The sequence below is a fragment of the Lygodium microphyllum genome, chromosome 1 (genome assembly GCF_053477565.2).
Source record: "Lygodium microphyllum isolate KBCC chromosome 1, Lygodium_microphyllum_v1.1.10, whole genome shotgun sequence".
In the NCBI taxonomy this organism is placed as follows: domain Eukaryota; kingdom Viridiplantae; phylum Streptophyta; class Polypodiopsida; order Schizaeales; family Lygodiaceae; genus Lygodium; species Lygodium microphyllum.
Window position 1 is genome coordinate 120,518,916 of NC_141135.1, and position 21,641 is coordinate 120,540,556.

At 44.8% G+C, this 21,641-nt stretch overlaps 1 protein-coding gene across 1 annotated transcript in view; it reads left to right on the top strand.

Annotated features, from left to right (window-relative positions):
• Window positions 1-20,207, top strand: part of VTE1 (tocopherol cyclase, chloroplast / vitamin E deficient 1 (VTE1) / sucrose export defective 1 (SXD1)) — a 188,773-nt gene extending 168,566 nt beyond the window's left edge. Inside the window, exon 10 of the mRNA XM_087680911.1 lies at window positions 19,383-20,207. Coding sequence (XP_087537037.1) covers window positions 19,383-19,559 — 177 coding nt within the window. The 3' untranslated portion in view covers window positions 19,560-20,207. The remainder of the gene's footprint in view (window positions 1-19,382) is intronic.
• Window positions 20,208-21,641: the final 1,434 nt, after the last annotated feature.

Here is a 21,641-nt window from a genome sequence, read left to right on the forward strand (position 1 = left end):
ACATCTGACGGAGACTTTGCAAGATAGTGCATCTCAGACCCATAAGTTCTTTCGAGCTCTCCATGCCTCTCCTGCTCGAGAGAATATGACCAGACTTATTGTGCATATGTGCAGGAATTATTTCTGTGACCTTCTCGGTTCCACGTCTCCACCTTCAGCCCAAACTACTCATGCCCGTTCGGTTTTTTATGACCTGGTCCGCAATCAGCTTCCGCAGGACATGCAAGCTACTATGGAGTCCGATATTGGTGAGGCAGAGGTTATGGACGTCTTGTTACACTTGCCCAAGGATTAAAGTCCGGGTTGGGATGGTCTCACCAATGAGTTCTTTGAAGCTTTTGCTACCCAACTGGCGAAACCATTGCAGGCTTTGTTTCAGCAGGTGTGGGAAACGGGGATCATGCCTTCCTCATGGAAAAAAGGCCTTATTAAACTGCTTCCAAAAGTTCCTTCGCCGTCTAAGTTGACACAGTGGCGCCCAATTTCTTTGATGGGTTCAATGTACAAAATCTTTTCCAAAGTAATGGCGAATCGGCTTCATAAGCATCTCCCGGCCATTGTGCACCCTCTACAGTATGGTTTCCTTAAGGGCCGAAATATTCTGCACAATGTATTGAATGCTCAACTGGCAATTGATTATGCACGGCATTCTAATCAAGAGGTAGTACTGATTCAACTGGACCTGGAAAAGGCTTTTGACTATTTGGACTGGTCTTTCGTTGCTGAACTTATGTCTGCTATGGGCTTTGGTCCTCGGATGTCTCGTCTGATATACACCATTAGCGCTGCAGCGTCTTCGCGAGTCATGCTGAACGGAGGTGTTACTGAGCCATTTGTCCTTGCCCGCTCTGTCAGACAAGGGTGCCCTTTGAGTCCTCTATTCTTTGCCCTTGCGACACACCCAGTTCTTTCGATGTTATCTCATATGGCAGCCTCTTCTCAGTTGGCCGGACTGTCGCTTCCTATAGGACAGCACTTCATTAGCCAATCCTTGGCGGATGATACTTTTATGATTTTGCGTGCAGACAAGGATAACCTTCGAAGAGCATTGGATGTTTGGGGCCTCTTTGGTCAGGCGTCCGGCCTTCGTATCAATGTGCTCAAATCAGCCATTCTCAGCTGCACGGAGTCGGATTTGCAGTCCTTGGACTGGTAGGGTCTGGTTGTTCCTCGTGGCTCCATTGTTCGGCACCTTGGGTACCCTTTGGGTGTTGATGTTCCCCCAAAGCAGCTTCTGCAATGGATTTCTCAGAAAATGGTGGCTAAGTTTATGTATTGGAAATCTCAAGCCTGGCCCTTCCATGTTCGCCTCAAAGTAGCCCAGACAATTATGTTGCCAATGCTCACATATTTCTTGCCATTGTTGCCCTGGACTACTACGACTCTGAATGCTCTTACTCAGTCTATTCGTTTCATGCTATGGAAGAAGGACTCATTGCATGCAGGTATTTCCTGGATCTCTTGGTCGCATGCGTGCACCCCCAAACGCATGGGTGGCGGAGCTATTTTAGATGCCCAAACTCACATGCAGGCACTCCGTTGGTCTCTTTTCCACGCCATGTGCTCGGATCATCATCCATGGGTCCATATAGCCCGTTATTTTCTTGAGGGCCATGGGCTTTTGCATGGCAATACCCAAATCCGGAGTTCTTGGTGGCATGTTCTTAATGCTGATTCGCGGTTCTCCAGTTCTTCTTCGTCGCTGCTTACTCATTTGGTATGTTCCTAGAAACAGGTTCTCCAGAAGGCTCAATGGCATCCAGCGGAGGATTGCTTAGCTACTAACTCTTTTCAATTGGAATTGCTGGCAGTCTCGCATTTACTTGCATGGGAAGGTAAACATGAGCTCAGACCACAATTCAACCGGATGGCCCGTTTGGACTTGTCTTCAGTTGCGGATGCCACCCTTGCCAGTCGCAATGTGCTTATATCTTTTCGTACAGCTAGGAGGCGTTTCAGGATCCCTCGTGGATATAGGCCTTTATGGGAACAGCTTTTGCGGCTGCTCCAGAGCCGACAACCCTTTCCTGCCCTTGCTTTGGATCATCCTTGGCAGGATTGGGACCTACAAGGCCGGCTGACTTTAAGCAAAGCTTTTGCTAACCAAGTGTATCATATTCTGATTAAAGATCATCAATGGCTAGTTACTAAAGTGAATGCTTTATGGGGATTACGTAAATCCCGGTCATGGTGGAGGGCAACTGTGATGGAGGGCTGGTTGAACAAGACACCCTTCAAATGTAAAGTCTTTCTTTGGAGAGTGATGATTGGTGGTCTTCCGCTTGCTTCGGCTCTTTCCAAGCGACGAATCTCCAATGGCAACTGTTTCTTTTGCACCACTGCTGTGGAATCCGCCCGTCACCGATCTATTTCTTGCCCAACGCAAAGAAAGTGTGGTTATTTTTGTCGGCTGTTTGGCATGGAGTGGTTGGTTTCACCCTGCGCCCCTTTGATTGGGTTTTCGGCCAGCCCAAATACCCCACTCCTGCACAGCCACATATGAAGCTCATGTACCACTTTCTTCGATATTGGGGCTGTTGGCATAACTGGACCATTCGGAATGCTTTTCTTTTTGACTCCGCCTATAATGTTCAGCGGCATATTGTGAGGCTTAAGGGCCTCTTGTATTGGCAGTTGGATCTTCTCCAGCATTCTGATTTGCTCTCGAGGGAGGACTTACGTCCCTGGTATATGGCAATTTCCTCTGCATCTTTGCCATGACGTTGTAACTTGTAGTACTTAGAACCTCTTCACATGATGGCTTAGACTGTCATCATGTATCTTGTAATCAAGTAATCTTGTACTTTTTTCGTAATTAATACAATTACCTTTTACGGGGAAAAAAAAAAAAAAGATAAGAGAGAGAGAGAGCTTGGGAGGGTTTCGAATTCATGTACAGACCTGTTTTTAGGGTTTTGAATCAGCTGCAGAACTGTTTTAGGGTTTCGTTTTCATCTGTCCTGTTGTTTTAGGGTTTCGAATTCCTGTACAGACCTGTTTTTAGGGTTTCGAAATCAGCTGCAGAACTGTTCTAGGGTTTCGTTTCCATCTCTGTGTGACAGCGGCTGTGCTGACTCTGTTCAGAGAGAGAGAGAGAGAGAGAGAGAGAGAGAGAGAGATCTTCAGCGAGGCAGTCCTAGAATTCTGCGGGTACAGACAGACTGTGGCAGCAGGTTTGCCATTGTGAACATGACTGCAGACTGAAGACACTTGTGACACAGGATGACAGCAGACTATTGATCTGTTGTTAAAGTGGTGATACAACATGGCTGGTATGGACATGGCCTTTATGACCAAACGGTGGCAGCCATTGGTTCAGATTCTGAAACAGAGGAACCAGAGGATATGGTTCCTTGCACAGAGGAGATGCAACCTGGTCCTGACTTCTAGCCTGCGGGCAAACACACCAAGCATACTTCGGAAGATACAATGGATCATCAGGAACGTTCTTATGCTCAGGTTGCTTTTGATTCTGTGGATTCTCAGGATGTTGACTGGGAGCATTTGTTGGAGTTTGCCAACACTCTGCTTGGTGATTATGTTCAACATAATCCTGAAGTGTTTTCTGACTCTGAAACCGAAGATGTTCTGGAAGCCACTGTGGATCCTAAAAATGTTTTGCACTCATTCTCAGTGTTTTATGAACGTGCTGTGATACTCTTCTTTATTGGTAGGATCCCAGTGCTTTCCTATATTCGCTAGTGGCTGCAAAGTCTACTACAAGGGGAGTGTGTTGAAGAGATTTTTGTTGGGCCCCGAGGCTTTTATGAGATGCTGTTGAAATCCAAGAAGCATCGTGCCTATCTGTTGACTAAACTGCCATTGTTCTTTGATCGACGTTTGGTCCATGTTATGCCATGGCGCCCAATGGCAGATTTTCAGCGCTTGCTTCAATGCAAATGCCCAGTGTGGGTTGAAGTAGAAAACTGTCTGGCTGTCTATTGGCCACTGTTAAAAGATGCCATGGCCGTTGTGGGCACTGTTTTGGTTCCCCCGAGCCTAAGGGCCACGAATCGTAACCGTTTGTGTATGTTATGGGACACTGCTCGGAAAAGGCCTGCTGGGTTACGTCTTAATTGCTCTGGCATGCATCCTTTGCGTTTTCGTTTGAAATGGGGTAACTTTGCAGGGCATTGTTTTTCATGTGGAAAATTGGGGCATTTTATGGCCGAATGTCCAGCGAAGCAACCGACTTCAGATGTTGAGCATCTTTTGCCTCCCATGGAAGATGTGGTGCTTGATGCTCCGTCGCAGGATGCGACCCAGCCACCTAAAGTTTTGGATAGAGACAAACAACATGTTTCAAGTTTGGAATCCCGTCACAATGACTGGGTAGATGTACATGCCAAGAAAGGTAAAGGTTTGATGCTTGCATGGCGGATACTGTGCTTAATGCTTCACAAGATTCCTTGCGTACTTATATGCCCAAGAAAGACATGTTGTCTTCAGAGCACACTACTCATGCTATGGTTTCTTCTGCTCCTCGCAATCAGCCCACTAGGAAAGCATATACGGATGGTCCGAAGGGCCCACCGGCTAAGTTGGCTATTGATGCTAGAGGTATGCTAATTACCCCATGGGATCGTCGTTATCCCCGTTTCATCCCCAAGATAGTGGATACATCGTCTACCTCTAAATCTGGCCGTCATAACTTTTTTGCCGTGCTAGCTGATTTTTTGGATGAGGAAGTCCTTGACATTCTAGCAGAAAAGGTTAAATCGAGGCAAGCTTTGTCTCGTTCCTGATTTTCTTTTTTGAATACACATGAAGACAGCCATGTGGAATGTGCAAGCCATTTGTTCTCGCAATAAGCAACATGCCATGTGGAGTTTATTGCATGAGAATCAGTGGAATGTCTTGTGTGCTCTTGAGCACAAGAGTCACGGTGAAGAAGAAAAAGTTATGGATTGCCATGGGTCTCGCTTGTTTTATGCAGGGACACATGCCATGCATTATTCTGGTGTGCTTATGATTGTACATGAGAAATATCAGCCTGTTCTTATTAAAAAGATGTACATGGTCGTTTTGTGCTGATTGAAGTTTTATTTGAAGGAGAGATCTTATGGTTACTTGGGATCTATGCTCCAAATGACCCTTTATTCTGCCGGGATCTTTGGAATACTTTGCATACCTCCTTGTCACTTGGCAGACGGGGTTTTTTTATGGGGGATTTTAATGTGTGTTGATCCTTCACAATCCACATCAAAGCATTCGGTGATGGACGCTTCGGAAAGCCATGCGTAGAATGCGTTTGCTCTTGCCGTACTTAAGCAAGATCTCTAGTCATGGCTACACCCTTCTTCTACAGGGCTTACTTTTCATTATGCGCAGTATACAACTATATGGTCGCAGTTGGACCGCATATACATCATGCAAGATGATGCTTTTCTTTCTGAGATTCTGAAAATGAAAGTGTTGCAGCAATATGCCTTGTCGGACCATTTTCCTCTACAACTTGAGATGATTGTACAACCCATTGCACCTTTTAAGCAGTTTTTGGATAGGCTTCCTTTGCGTTTCAACTCGTCTTATTTGAAGCATTCAATCTTTCAGGGTTATATGCAGCAATTGATTGATAGATTTTTATTGGACTTCTCCTCTGAGGGCAATGCTTCTTTTGAACGATTGCTCTCTAATGTGCAGCAGGTTGTTCGGCAGTATGGGATCCATCATGCCTCTCTTTGTCGGCGGCGTCGACAAGCAGCGGAGGAATTACTGGCTTTGGTTCTTTCTCTATTGGTGGAGACTCCAGATGATGTATTTCTGCTGCCATTGGCTATGCGTTTGGCTGATCTTCTTAAAGAGTTTCAGTTGAAATCTTAAATAGCAGGCCAAATTGCAAAATTTGACTGAGAATTTGCAAGATAGTGCTTGTCAGACTCATAAGTTCTTTCGAGCTCTCCATGCATCTCTTGCTCGAGAGAATATGACTAGACTCCAAGATGCAGAAGGTCAAATGGCCATTGATTCTCAGACTATTGTGAATATGTGTAGGAATTATTTTCTAGACCTTCTTGGTTCTACTCCTTCACCTTCTGACCAAATTACTCATGCCCGCTCAGTTTTCTATGATTTGTTCCGCAATCAGGTTCCACATGACATGCAAACTACTTTGGAGACAGATATTCGTAAGGCGGAGGTTATGGATGTTTTGTTACACTTGCCCAAGGATAAAAGTCCCAGTTGGGATGGTCTCACCAATGAATTCTTTGAGGTTTTTGCTACCCGACTGGTGAAACCATTGACGGCTATGTTTCAGCAGGTTTGGGAAACGGGGTTCGTGCCTTCCTCATGGAAAGGACTTACCAAACTGCTTCCAAAAGTTCCTTCACCGTCTATGTTGAAACATTGGCGACCAATTTTTTTGATGGGTTCTATGTATAAAATATTTTCCAAAGTGATGGCGAATTGGCTTCATAAGCATCTTCCTACCATTGTGCATCCTCTTCAATATGGTTTCATTAAGGGCCGAAACATTCTGCATAATGTCTTAAATGTGCAAATGGCTATTGACTATGCAAGGCACTCTAATCAGGAGGTGGTATTGATTCAATTGGACTTGGAAAAGGCTTTTGATTATTTAGACTGGTCTTTCATTGCAGAACTTATGTCTACTATTGGCTTTGGTACGGCTTCTTTGCGAGTTATGCTGAATGGTGGTGTTACCGAGCCATTTGTCCTTGCACGCTCTATGAGACAGGGTTGCCCTTTTGAGTCCTCTCTTTTTTTCCCTTGTGACTCATCCAGTTCTTTCGATGCTATCTCATATGGGAACTTCATTAGTCAATCCTTGGCTGATGACAGCTTTATGATTTTGCGTGCTAATCAGGATAATCTTCGCAAAGCATTAGATGTTTCGACTCTCTTTGGTCATGCTTCTAGTCTTCATATCAATGCTTTGAAATCAGCCATTCTCAGTTGCATGGAGTCAGATTTGGAGTCATTGGACTGGCAAGGAATGGTTGTTCCCCGTGGTTCCATTGTCAGGCATCTTGGGTACCCTTTGGGTGTTGATGTTCGGCCAAAGCAACTACTAGAGTGGATTTCACAGAAACTGGCAGCTAGGTTTCTGTATTGGAAGTCACAGGCTTGGCCCTTCCATGTTCTCCTCAAAGTGGCTCAGACAATTATATTTCCAATGCTCACATATTTCTTGCCAGTGCTACCTTGGACTACTACTACTTTGATTGCTCTTACTCAGTACATTCGTTTCATGTTATGGAAGGACTCCTTGCATGCAAGCATTTCATGGATTTCTTGGTCGCATGCATGTACCCCCAAACCCATGGATGGTTGGACTATTTTGGATGTCAAAACTCATATGTTGGCACTCCGTTGGTCTCTTTTTCATGCCATGTGCTTGGATCATCACCCGTGGGTCTTGATAGCCCGTTATTTTCTTAAGGATCACGGGCTTGTGCATGGTAATATCCAAATTAGGAGCTCTTGGTGGCATGTTCTTAATGCAAACTCTCGGTTTTCTTGTCCTTCATCATCCCTGCTTGCTCATTTGGTATGTTCCTGGAAATTGGTTATCCAGAAGGCTCAGTGGCATCCAGCGGAGGACCGCTTAGCTACTAACTATTTTCAACTGGAATTGTTGGCAGCCTCGCGATTAGTTTCTTGGGAAGGGAAACATAAGCTCAGACCAAAATTTAATCACATGGCACGTTTGGGCTTGACTTCAGTTGCAGATGCCACCCTTGCTAGTCGCAATGTGTTGATATCGTTTCGTACAGCCAGGAGGCTTTGCAAGATCCCTCGTGGATACCGTGATTTATGGGGATAGCTTTGATGGTGCTCCAGAGTAGACAACCCTTTCCTGCCCTTGCTTCGGATCGTCCCTGGCACGACTGGGACCTTGCAGGCCCGCTGAGTTTGGAAAAGGCCTCAGCTAACCAGGTGTATCATCTTCTGATTAAAGATCATCAATGACTGGTTACTAAAGCTAATACTGTATGGGGATTGCGTAAATCTCAGTCATGGTGGAAGGTAACTGTGATGGAGGGTTGGTTGAACAAGACACCTTTCAAATGCAAGGTCTTTTTTTGGAGGGTGATGATTGGTGGTCTTCCTCTTGCTTCAACCCTTTCCAAGCATCGAATCTCCAACGGCAATTGTTTCTTTTGCACCACCAGTGTGGAATCAGCCCGTCATCGATTTATTTCTTGCCCTCTCGCTAAGAAAATCTGGTCAGTCTTGTCAGCGTTTGGCGAGCAGTGGTTGGTTTCTCGCTAAGCCCTTTTGATTAGGTTTTTGTGCGCCCCAAATACCCCACACCGACACAGTCGCATATGAACATCTTGTTTCACTTTCTCAGATACCGGGGCTGTTGGCACAATTGGACCATTCGGAATGCTTTTCTTTTTTATTCAGCCTCTGATGTTCAGGGACATATTGCTAGGCTTAAAGGTCTCTTGCATTGGTAGATGGATCTCATTCAACACTCTGACTTACTCCCTCGAGAGGACTTACCTCCCTGGCATATGGCAATTTCCTCTGCGTCTTTGCCATGACTTTTGTAACTCTTTTGTCATTTAGTACTTAATAAATATAACATCCATTACGAAAAGAGAGAGAGAGAGAGAGAGAGAGAGAGAGAGAGAGAGAGAGAGTATGTGTGTGTGTGTGTGTGTGTGTGTTTTGTGATTCTTGTACTCGTACTTTTGCAGTAATTTGTGTAATTACTCAGAGAGAGAGAGAGAGAGAGAGAGAGAGTGAGTGAGTGTGTGTGTGTGTGTTCTTTGTGATTCTTGTACTCGTACTTTTGCAGTAATTCGTATAATTACTCAGAGAGAGAGAGAGAGAGAGAGAGAGAGAGAGCACGTTGCCTGAGCTCCCCCGTGTATCTTGCGTAGGGTTCGTTTCTGCACTGTTTGAGCCCTGGCTCAGTACATTACAATCAGTCGTCAACTCGCACTACAAACAGTCCTGTGACTTGACGTTCTTGTGGTGCCCTGCTCTACGTCCAAGTAAGAGGACCTGCGTTGATTGTCAGATCGAGCGGGGACTAGCAGTGCCAACCTTCTGCCCCTCTTCACCTGTGCATCAAGGCTTGGCGCTGTCTGGCTTGTGTCTTGTCTTCCCTACCGTTGGGTGGACCTACACATGCCATTGGATTGAGTTGGAACTTCCAATGTTGATTCCCTGCCCCAGAATGTTTGGCCACGTTGCACACACAGATTGATATGTCGTGTGCTTCTCCTTCCTCCTGTGGGGCTCGGCTGTGTGAGAGAGAGAGACGACCCGCATCAAAGTCTCGTAAGCATAATACAGAGAGAGAAGACAGCAGTATGACTGGCCTGGATATGGATTTTCTAGACCGGACGGTGGCAGCCCTTGGCCCTGATTCTGATATAGAGGAGCCGGAGGATATGGTGCCGTGCACGGAGGAGATGCCTCCAGGTTCTGAACTGCCGCCTGCGGGCAAATGCTCCAAGCATACTTCTGACGAGCCAATGGGTCCTCAGGAACGTTCCTATGCGCAGGTTGCCTCTGATCTTGTGAATTCGCAGGAGATTGACTGGGAGCATTTGCCTTTGCCAATACTCTGCTTGGCGATTATGTCCAGCATAATAATGAAACATTTTCTGACGCAGGAACTGATGACGTGCTGAAGCCACAGTGGACCCCAAATCAGTCTTGCGGTCTTTTTCGGTGTTTTATGACCGTGCTGTTATACTTTTCTTCACTGGCAGGATCCCAATGCTTTCACATATTCGCCAGTGGATGCACCATTTATTGCAGGGGGAGTGTGTTGAGAAGATCTTCCTTGGACCTCGCGGCTTTTATGAGGTGTTGTTGAAATCGGAAACACATCGAGTTGAGCTTCTGTCCAAGTTGCCATTATTCTTTTATTGCCGCTTGGTCCATGTTGTACCATGGCCCCCTATGGGAGACTTCCAACGTCTGCTTCAACGAGAATGCCCGGTGTGGGTGGAAGTGGAAAATTGTCCGGCGGTCAATTGGCCATTGTTGAAGGATGCGATGGCAGTTGTGGGAACAGTGCTGGTTCCCCCAAGCCTCAGGGCTATGAATCGAAACCGTTTATGCATGTTATGGGACACGGCCAGGAAAAGGCCTGCGTGGCTTCGCCTCAATTGTTCTGGCATGCATCCTTTGCATTTTCGCTTGAAATGGGGCAACTTTGCCGGACACTGCTTTTCATGTGGTAAATTGGGGCATTTTATGGCCGAATGCCCCGAAAGACAACCGTCTTCCGAGGATGCACATGTTGTGCTGCCTAAGGATGACATGGTGCTTGATGCCCCGGCACAGGAGGCCCTTCAGCCACCTAATGTGGTGGATAAAGCCAAACAACAGGTCCTGGGTTTGGATTCCCGTAGCACTGATTGGATTGAGGCACGTCAAAAAAAAGGTAAAAAGTTGGATGCAGGCCTAGCGGATCCTGGGCCTAATGCTTCACAGGATTCCGTGCGCACGTATATGCGCCGGAAAGAAATGTTCACTTCACAGCATGTTGCACGTACTATGGCCCCATCTGCCCCCCGTAATCAGTCTACAAGGAAAGTTTATATAGACGGTCCCAAGGGCCCACCTGCTAAGCTGGCGTTTGATACAAAAGGTAATGTGATTACACCCTGGGATCGGCATTATCCCCGCCCCACTCCCAAGGCAGTGGATTTTCCTTCTACCTCTAAAGTAGGTCGCCAGAATTCGTTTGCAGTATTGGCTGATTTTCTGGATGAGGGTGTCCTGGATGCTCTCGCGGAAAAGGTGAAATCGAGGCAACAGGCGCCTCGTTCCTGACTTCCTTTTTTTGAAGATACATGAAGATAGCCACGTGGAATGTGCGAGGCATTTGCTCTCACCATAAGCAACATGCCATGTGGACTGTCTTGCATGAGAACCAGTGGGATATATTGTGTGCAGTTGAGCACAAAAGTCACGGTGAAGCAGGAAAAGTTGTGGATTGTCATGGATTCCGTCTGTTTTATGCAGGGACACATGCTACGCACTATTCGGGCGTGCTGATGATTGTCCATGAGAAATACCAACCTGTTCTTGTTAAAAATGATGTGCAGGGCCGCTTTCTGGTAATCGAAGTCTTATTTGAAGGAGAGATTTTATGGTTGCTGGGCCTCTATGCTCCGAATGATCTCGCATCCCGACGGGATCTTTGGTTGACTTTGCAGGGCTCGATGTCACTTGGCCGAAGGGGGTTTTTGATGGGAGATTTCAATATGTGTGTTGACTCTTCTCAATCCACTTCAGGACATTCGGTAATGGATGCGCCGGAAAGCCGGGTGTGGAATTCCTTTGCTTTGCGCGTACTTAAGCAAGATCTTTGGTCGTGGCTTCACCCTTCTTTTTCAGGGTTTACTTTTCATTCCGCACAATATGCAACTACTTGGTCGCGGTTGGACCGAATGTATATCATGCAGGGGGATGATTTTCTTCCCAAGATGCTGGAAATGAAGGTTTTGCAGCAATATGCATTGTCGGACCATTTTCCCCTCCAGCTTGAGATGCGGGCACAACCTATTGCACCTTTTATGCAGTTGTTGGATAGGCTCCCTTTTACGTTTCAACTCCTCTTATTTGAAGCATCCAATTTTTCAGGGCTATATGCAGCAATTGATTGAGAGGTTCTTATTGGACTTCGCCTCTGAGGGCTTGGCTTCATTTGCACGGCTGCTCTCTAATGTGCAGCGGGTTGCTCGGCAGTATGGGATCCATCATGCCTCTCTTTGTCGGCGACGTCGACATGCAGCAGAGGACTTACTGGCTTTGGTCCGTTCGTTGCTCATGGATACCCCAGATGATGATTTTCTCCTGTCATTGGAGATGCGTTTGGCCCATCTTATTCAAGTGTTTCAGTTGAAATCTTATCAGCAGGCCAAGCTGCATAACTTGACTGACATATTGCAAGATAGTGCCTGCCAGTCTCATAAGTTCTTTCGCGCCTTGCATGCTTCTCCTGCTCGTGAAAATATGACTAGACTCTAGGATTCGGAAGGTCGCATGGTCACTAATCTGCAGACCATTGTCAACATGTGCAGAAATTATTTTATGAAACTTCTTGGTTCTTCTTCCTCGCCTTCTAGCCAGGTTACGCATGCCCGCTCGGTCTTCTATCATCTGGTCCGCCAGCAGGTTCCACTTGATATGCAAGCCACTTTGGAGGCGGATATTTGCGAGGAGGAGGTTATGGATGTTTTGTTACACCTGCCTAAGGATAAAAGTCCTGGTTGGGATGGTCTCACTAATGAATTCTTTGAGAACTCGGCCACGCAGCTGGTGAAGCCATTGACGGTTATGTTTCAGCAGGTTTGGGAAACAGGGGTCATGCCTTCCTCATGGAAAAAAGGCCTTATCAAACTGATTCCAAAGGTCCCTTCGCCGTCAATGCTGCAACACTGGAGACAAATTTCTTTGATGGGCTCGATGTATAAAATCTTCTCCAAAGTGCTGGCGAATCGGCTTCACAAGCACCTTCCAGCTATTGTGCATCCTCTCCAATATGGTTTCATTAAGGGCCGCAACATTCTGCATAATATCTTAAATGTGCAAATGGCTATTGACTATGCGCGGCACTCCAGTCAGGAAGTGGTATTGATTCAATTAGATTTGGAAAAGGCTTTTGACTATGTGGACTGGTCTTTCATTGCAGATCTTATGTCTGCTATGGGTTTTGGTACTCGGATGTCCCGATTGATCTACACCATTAGTGCTGCGGCTTCTTCAAGAGTTATGCTCAATGGTGGGGTTACAGAGCCATTTGTCCTTGCACGCTCGGTCAGATAGGGTTGCCCTTTGAGCCCTCTCTTCTTTGCCCTGGCGACTCACCCGGTCCTTTCAATGTTATCCTCAATGGCGGCTTCTGCTCAGCTGGCAGGATTGTCTCTTCCTTTGGGGCAGCACTTCATTAGCCAATCTTTGGCTGGTGACACCTTTATGATTTTGCGGGCGGACAGGGACAACATTCGAAAGGCATTAGATGTTTGGACGCTCTTTGGTCAGGCCTCTCGTCTTCGCATCAATGCCTTTAAATCAGCCATACTCAGTTGCACAGAGCCTGATTTACAATCATTAGGCTGGCAGGGCCAGGTGGTTTCCCGTGGCTCCATGGTCAGGCATCTTGGATACCCATTGGGGGTGGATGTACGGCCAAAGGACCTACTGGAGTGGATTTCACAAAAACTGGCGGCGAAGTTTATGTATTGGAAGTCGCAAGCGTGGCCATTCCATGTCCGCGTCAAAGTGGCTCAGACAATTATTTCTACCAATGCTAACGTATTTCCTGCCATTGTTGCCGTGGACGCCTACTACTTTGAAGGCTCTCACTCATCCCATTCGTTTCATGCTATGGAAGAAGGATTCACTGCAGGCAGGTATTTCGTGGATTTCATGGTCACATACATGTACCCCTAAACGCATGGGTGGTGGAGCTATTTTGGATGCAGAAACTCATATGCTGGCTCTTCGTTGGTCTCTTTTTCGTGCCATGTGTGTGGATCATCACCCGTGGACCATTATAGCCCGTTATTTTCTTGAGGACAGCGGGCTACGCCATGGTAACACGCGACTTCGGGCCTCCTGGTGGCATGTCCTTAATGCTGACTCTCGATTTTCCAGTCCCTCTTCCTCTTTGTTATTGCACTTGGTCGGCTCTTGGAAAGTGGTGCTCCAAAAGGCCTGTTGGCATCCAGTGGGGGACCGCTTGCAGACTAACTCCTTTCAGCTGGAATTGTTAGCAGTATCGAGATTACTTTCATGGGAAGACAAACATCAGCTCAGACCGAGATTTAACCGCATGGCCCGTTTAGGTGTGACTTCGATTGCGGATGCTACCTTGCCACTTGCAATGTCCTCACATTATTTCGGACTGCTAGGAGACTTTGCAGGATCCCGTGCGGATACCGTGGTTTATGGGAACAGCTTTTGTCGGAGCTTCAGGGTAGGCAACCCTTTCCTGCCCTGGCTGTGGATCGTCCTTAGCAGGACTGAGACCTTGCAGGCCGGTTGAGTCTGGAAAAGGCCTCTACTAATCAAGTGTATCATCTTCTCATTCAAGATCACCAATGGCTGGGTGTGAAAGCTAATACTGTTTGGGGACTACGGAAATCGCAGTCATGGTGGCAGGCAACGGTGATAGAGGGCTGGCTGAATAAGGCACCTTTCAAATGCAAGGTTTTTCTTTGGCGGGTAATGATTGGTGGTCTTCCTCTTGCCTCGGCCCTTTCCAAGCGTAGAATCTCGAATGGCAATTGTTTCTTCTGTACCACTACTGCGGAATCGGCCCGACATCGTTTTCTTTCTTGCCCGCTCGGCAAGAATATCTGGTCACTCTTGTCGCAAATCTGGCGTGCAGTGGTGGGGTCCTCACTAACTCCTTTCGATTGGGTTTTTGTACGCCCAAAGTACCCCACACCGCCACAGTTACATATGAAGATCTTATTTCACTTTTTCAGATACTGGGGATGCTGGCACATTTGGACCACACGCAATCCTTTTCTCTTTGATTCGGCCTCTAATGTACCGAGACATATTGCCAGGCTTAAAGGGCTCTTGCATTGGCAGCTAGATCTCATCCGGCACTCCGACTTGCTTCCTCAGGAGGATTTGCTTCCCTGGCATATGGCAATTGCCTCTGGGTCGTTGCCATGATTGGTGTAACCTTTCTCGTGCATTAGTACGGGGATTTTCCACACGTTGGCCTAGGGCTCTCGTGTCTCTTGTAATCATGTAATCATGTAATCTTGTACCTTTTTTTCGTAATTAATACAATTACCTTTTACGAAAAAAAAAAGAGAGAGAGAGAGAGATGCTTTTACGAAAAAAAAAAGAGAGAGAGATGCTTTGGATGATGCTTTCGAGCCTGGGCAAGCTCCCCTAGTGGAAGAGATTTATGATGGGCAAGGTGATTTTTTGAGGTCCTCTTCCGCTCCCTGGAGGTGCATGCTCATTTTTTGCAACATATCCCGTTGTTCATGGATGCTTAGCTAGTTCATATGGTTCCATGCAGGCCTATGGCAGAGTTTCAAGAGGTACTTAGGCAGGCATGTCCAATTTGGGTCGAGGTGGTGGATTTTCCTACACATCTTTGGCGACTTTTTCCCTTGGTTTTGAGATCTCTTGGTGAGGTGTTGGTGGATCCTCAATTGGCCTCCCATAACAGGAATAGGGCCTGTATGCTTTGGGATACAAGGAAACCTCACCTGACCAAAGTTCATTTTGAGGTTTCGGGATTGCAAACTTTGGTTAATGAGCTGAAACGGGGCACATTTGCCGAACACTGTTTCAGATGTGGACAATCGGGACATTTCCTTTGAGAATGTGATAGAAGCCAGGAGGTAATGCAGTGGTCTATGGATCCTAATTTGGGTATGCATAACGATCTTTCCGAGTAGATGGTTCAGCGGCCTAAAGCTATTCCTGCACCGATTGTCCAGCAGGGACAAGTAGATGGAAAGAAGGCTTCTTCTCAAGAAGATACTCAATGTGCATCACTTTCAATGGGTCAGAACTTAGCTCCTCAGGACAATTCTTGGGTTACGGTGGTTCGTCCTAATGCTAGACCAAAGCCTCGCTCAACTCTTATTCACCCAGCTTCGCAGACTATCACTCAGACTTTTCAATGCTGAGGTAGGGGGTTCTACATGAAACCTCAACCTGCAATTGGTATGAATGAAAAAAGGGTTTTTGATATTGGTCTGCACTTTGATTCGTGAGGGAGGCTGGTGCCTCCTCCGGAAGTTTTCCGTGCCCAACAACAACAGCTTTCTTCTCATACTTCCATTGCTATTTTACAAAGGGCAGATATGATAGATGTGATTCAAAGTGAGATGGAAAGATTTCAGACAGCCAAAGAAGTTCATGTTAAAGGAAAAGGGAAAGTGGGGGTTCAGTAGTTTCCTTTTCTATGATCCATCATGAGAATTGCTTTATGGAATGTGAAAGGTATTTCTTTGGGTAGCAAGCAGTATCGGTTGTGGAAAGTGGTGCTAGCCAGCAATTGGGATGTTTTTTGTGTTGTGGAGCATAAACAACATGCTTTGGCAGGATCATCTTATGTATATAAGGATTATTCTGTTTTTTTTAGCGGTCGTGTTCCACATAAATTTGGAGTAATGTTGGCCGTCAAATCTTCATTGCAACCATCTTTGATTTCTCAGGACCATCGAGGCAGATTTATGATTCTGAAAATCCTATATGAGGGAGAGGTTATATGGATAGTAGGGGTGTATGCCCCCTCTACTGCTCGTGAACGTCGTCAGCTTTGGAATGACTTGCATTGCCTTGCCATGGCTCGTCCAGGCTTTGTAATGGGGGATTTTAATGTGTGTACATCTATGGATCAGATGACTTCGTAGCACTCTGTTATGGATGGTCCTGAGCGGCAGGCTTGGGATGCTCTAGCAGCTATGTCTTTGAAACAGGACATGTGGTCTTGAATGCATCCCTCTCAGTTAGGATATACTTATCGTTCTCTTGAGCATCCAAACACATGGGCCAAACTGGATAGGATCTATATTTATCAAAGTGATTCTTTTCTCTCTGCAGTCATTGATATGTGGATAGAGCGACAGCATGTTTTGTCTAATCACTATCCTTTGATCTTGAAAATGACACACCATCCTGTTAATGCTTATAAGGCTCTCTTGGCTGGTTTGCCTCTTTGTTTCAATCAATCCTTTCTCCTGCAAAATCAATTTTTGGAAAGATTTAGCAGATAATTGATTCCTTTCTGTCAAGGGTCCTATTAGAGGGGATGGAGGCATGGGCTGTTTTTAGAGATAATGCGCATATGTTATCCCGATAGTATGGGATTCAGCATGCTTCCCTTTTACACGCTGAATTGTTGCATGTGCAATCTTTGTTGGCCCATTCATTATTTGTGTCGGTCGGGGGACACCACAGATGATTTGCTTACATGCATTGAATGGTTGAAAGGCCGAGTTCAATCTTTACAGAAAGAGGAATATGCTAAGTACAAATTGCTATCAAGAGCGGAAGCTTTGCATGACAATTAACTGTCATTCTCATAAATTCTTCGCCCGATTACATCATAAATATGCCCTGGAAAATAGTGTGTTTAAAAAATGCGCAAGGTGACATGATGACAAATCCTACATCCATCATTCAGATGTGTGTAGATTTTTATAAATCCTTGTTGGCCCCTCAAGAGATTGTTTCGGATGTTGTACACTCAGCTTACATGTACATTTGTGATCTGGTTAGTAATCAAGTTCAGCCAAAATGGGTAGCCTTAATGGAGGCTGATATTTTGGAGGATGAAGTGGAAGAGGTACTGTCCCATTTGCCTAAAAGGAAAAGCCATGGTTGGGATGGGCTTCCTAATGAGTTGTTTTTAGTCAATGTTGAGCAGCATAAGGATCCGTCGACTCGCCTATGTCAATAGGTTTGGAATTCCGATGTCATGCCGTCAGACTGGAAGATTGCAGTCATTCAGTGCCTAAGGTGCAAAGTGCAAAGCATACCTATGACGATCAGCTGTTCTCTGTTGCTTGTCCTGTGATCTTTAAAGCACATAGTATAGAAAGTGATTTGCAGGCTTTGGGCTGGAATGGTATTGTGATTCCTAAGGGAAATATAACTAGACATTTAGGCTATCCTATCAGTGTAGAGGTTGCTCCTTGGGCCTTGTTGGATTGGATGGCATCCCATATCCATGATCGGTTTATGTACTGGAAGTCTCAAGGTTAGGCCTCTCCATGTGAGACTTAAAGTTGCTCAATGCATTATGATCAGCATGATTTTGTTTTTCTTGCCATTGCTTCCTTGGACCAAGAAATTCCTTTTGGAATTGATTCAGCCTATCCGATTCATGCTATGGAAAAAGAAAGGAAATCGTTAGGGCCAAGTGTGGATTTCATGGCAGCATGTGACTACTCCTAAAAGGATGGGGGGAGTAGCTCTTTTGGATGTTAATTTTCATATGGCTGCTTTGAGGTTAGCTCTCATGCAAGTACTTTGTGTAGAGAGTCATCCCTGAACAGATATAGCCAAAAAAAATTTAGAAAGGACTGGCATTTCTCATGGTAATACAGTTATTCAGGCTTCTTGGTGGCATGTGCTCAACTCCACAAGATCTATTAAGGTCTCCCAATCTTTTCTCCTTTCCCATATGATCACCTCTTGGCAGGCGATGTTACATTGTATAGTTTGGCGCCCCTCAAATTTTTGGAAGGAGGAGAATTCCCTGCCAGAGGAAGTACTGGTTTCCTCTAGATTGTTGGATTGGCTTGATAAAGATATATAGCGTGACAAGTTTAACCGGATAGCTCGTTTGGGGTTACAGACAGTCCTGGATGGTGTCAGACAGTCCTAGATGGTGTCATTCTTGGGCAGGCCTGCCTTTATTTTTTTCGGCGTATTCGTCAGCACTTTTGGGTGCCTAGAGGATATCTTAATATTTGGACGGCCATACAGGACAGACTTGGGAGCTACTATCCTATGCCTGCATTACAGCTTTTGTCTCCCTGGCGTGATTGGATGTTTGTCATTCCTAATTATTTCGAGAAAAGGTCAACTAACCAAATATATCATCAGATGGTGGAGGCGAAGAGATGGGTCACAGATAAGGCTAATAAAGTATGGCATATTCGGGACAGCAAAAAGAAATGGCAGGATAGATTCCTCCAGCTCTGGAAATCTAACGTTCCGTATCAGGGAAAAGTGTTTATGTGGAGGCTACTTATTGGGGCTCTTCCTACTGGGAACGTGTTGCGTGCTCGTAAAATCTCTGTTGGGTGTGTCGTGTTGCAAGATAGATTTGGAATTTTGTTTCCCGTGTGTGGCTCTCGTTGATGCAGCAACGGATATCACCTCATTCGTGGATTATGGGAAAGATGACCTCCATTGCCTCTTTGAGTTCAGATTACCCCTGCCTTTTCCATTTCCTTAGATGGACAGCCTTGTGGCATATTTGGCTTACTCGGAATGCCTTCATTTTTGATTCGGTATCAGGCATTCATGGTCATGTGGCCTGAATCCGGGGCTTAGTGTTGTGGCAAATCTCCTCTATGGTGTCTGCTGATCTGGTTCTTCCTGGCATTGCTGCTCCCTGGCTGGATACTGTTTGCTCCACTCCAGCTGTTCTTTCAGTGTGGCATTTCTATGTTAGAGTCTGTGTAGACTTTCCTTCATGTCTGTTATTTTCAATGCTGACCTGATGGTCTGATGTGAATATTTGCTACTTAATTCAATTATCTTCACGAAGAAAAAAGAGATGATTTTCCTAGTAGTGAATATTGCATACGCTAGACAGCCTCTTGTACATCTGACCATTGTTTTAATTTCAGCAATCTTTATTTTGTGGTGTGGGGTTTTTTTTTTTTCCCCCGAGAGGAGGAGGAGGAGAGAGCTATAATCTAATGTCTGTGATATCAAATCAGGTTATTCTGGATGTGACAAGCGATATGGCAGCCTTAGAAGTTGGTGGAGGGCCTTGGTATACCACTTGGAAGAGGAGAAGTGAAACATCAAGTATTATCAAGCCCCTCATAGGACTTCCAATAAATGTCGAGTCTCTATTCACACCTGCTCCAGCATTCAAACCTCCAGGCTTGTAATATGGATTTGATTTTAAAAAGAAAATCCAAGTCTGTGTAAAGAAACTCAAAGATGCATATTTCTAAAAATGTAAGAATATTAGAGAGCTGTTTCAAGGGGAAGACTATAGAGTCTCTACTAGGAGAAGAAATTTGGAAAAGAATTGTTTTGAGTCATGGTGTATATTGTGGTAAGCTTCACATTTTTCAACCAGGGGGCCCTGCACAGAATATACTATTGCTCTTGCCATCTCTTGGTAACGTATGTCATATTGTGGCAATTATTTTGCTGGTCTAGTCTGAGTGTAACAATATTATGCTTTGGTGAGGCTCATGTTAAGAGTCCCAAAACACAGCCAAGAGGATTGTAGGAGGTTTGGCTGCCATCAGCTAAGTTACAAGAAGACAATTATTTACGTGCAGCACCAAAGCTAATCAGTTTTCTTGGAGTAAAAACCTAGGTATTCTATAATATCAAAGCAGCCAATGGGGAACCTTCGATTAGCAGTTAATGGTTGGGCTTGATGAAGTAATCTAAGTGTATTGGTTGCATGCTACAAGAATGCATTCGTATTGTTGTATCTAGAGCTTGAACATAATTCTAAGCTATCTAGAAGGTAGGTTTATCTATTGACTGAACGTGTTAAGACTATCACACCATTCAAAACATTGTTTAGATCTTATATTCAATTGATTGACTGAGTCGTGCTCTTTTTCAAGAATGTGTATAGCATGGATTTACCATATTGGGCCCCGTTTATATTATGTACAAACGCTTATGATGCCCATAAATGTTCAAGTAGTTGAACAAAATTGCTTGTGCGAAACTTTGAATGATGGCTTCAACAAACAGACACCTTATACCAAAAATATTGGTCAAAGAATTCATAATCAACTTTTAAGTGTTCTCATCTATTAACTTGCTTGATGCTTTCTACATTTCCATACGGGATAGTCTTTTGCTTGAGAATGTGTAAGCATGGAGAGGATGCCTTCATGTGAAGGTATCTATCATGCTAGAAGTAATCATTTCAGTGTTGTGTAGTTAGAGCTTGGTGGCTTTCCACTTCACATATCTTGCTTGGGTGTGTTGTGCAAGCATCAAGCTTTAAAGAACTTTCTCTAGTATAATACTTTGCAGTTATTCATTATCACCTCAAAGGTAATTGATTGTGCTTTTGTTTGCTACTTACTAGAAAATTTGAAATCCTATATTATGAGGGTTTAATATTAGCACATGGATCCGTAAACTAAGCATGGAATCATTGATACAATATGATCACATGAAGAATGTGTTCCTTCAACTTAAGTGGGAAAGGGTATGATGTGAGATGGGTACTAGCAAAGTGAAACCATTTTCACTAAACCTACAAGACATCGCAATCAATCATTTGCCCTTCTCATTGTGAACACTTAAACAGTTGCATTGTACATGAAGTATCAAAGCCTTTTCCCATTGTGTCCCTTTGGGGGAGAGGGAGAAATAAACAAATTTGTAATTAACATTTACAAAAAGGGCAGTTCGCTTATGAAACAAAAGTAATCTCAAATATAAGGAAGTGTCATGTTTTCCAAGTACAACATGTAACTATAAATTAAAAAGGAAATGTCTAGCTAGGGCACAACAAATAACTAAGAATACTAAAATTCGCCAAGGATCTAATACTGTGGATTGATACGAGGATCAATATTATCCCAACACATGCATGGGTCTATCCAAAATAAACAAAGCTAAAGTGTTGAGGTTGAGTTACTCCATGACATGTTAATACTATTTGTACCCTTTGATGGGATCTCCGTTGTGTGTCAATATCATTTGTCTCCTTTGGTGGTGTCTCGGTGGGGGACAAGAATCGATAGGCTATGTGGTGTGCTTTGCATTTCTTAATGGTGTTTGAGGTGACTCCTTGTGGTGGAATTGCAAATCAAACTTGGAGTATGTTTAGGAGTATCAAATGTAGATGGTGCTTTAAAAAATTTAGTAAGGGTGTGATGTTGAGGATCTCGAAGAAGGTGCTTGCCTCAGGATTGTAAGAGGTGATCTTTATGTCATTGTAGCTCTAAAAGAAAGTAGCATTGATTTGGCACGTCATTACCCTAGAT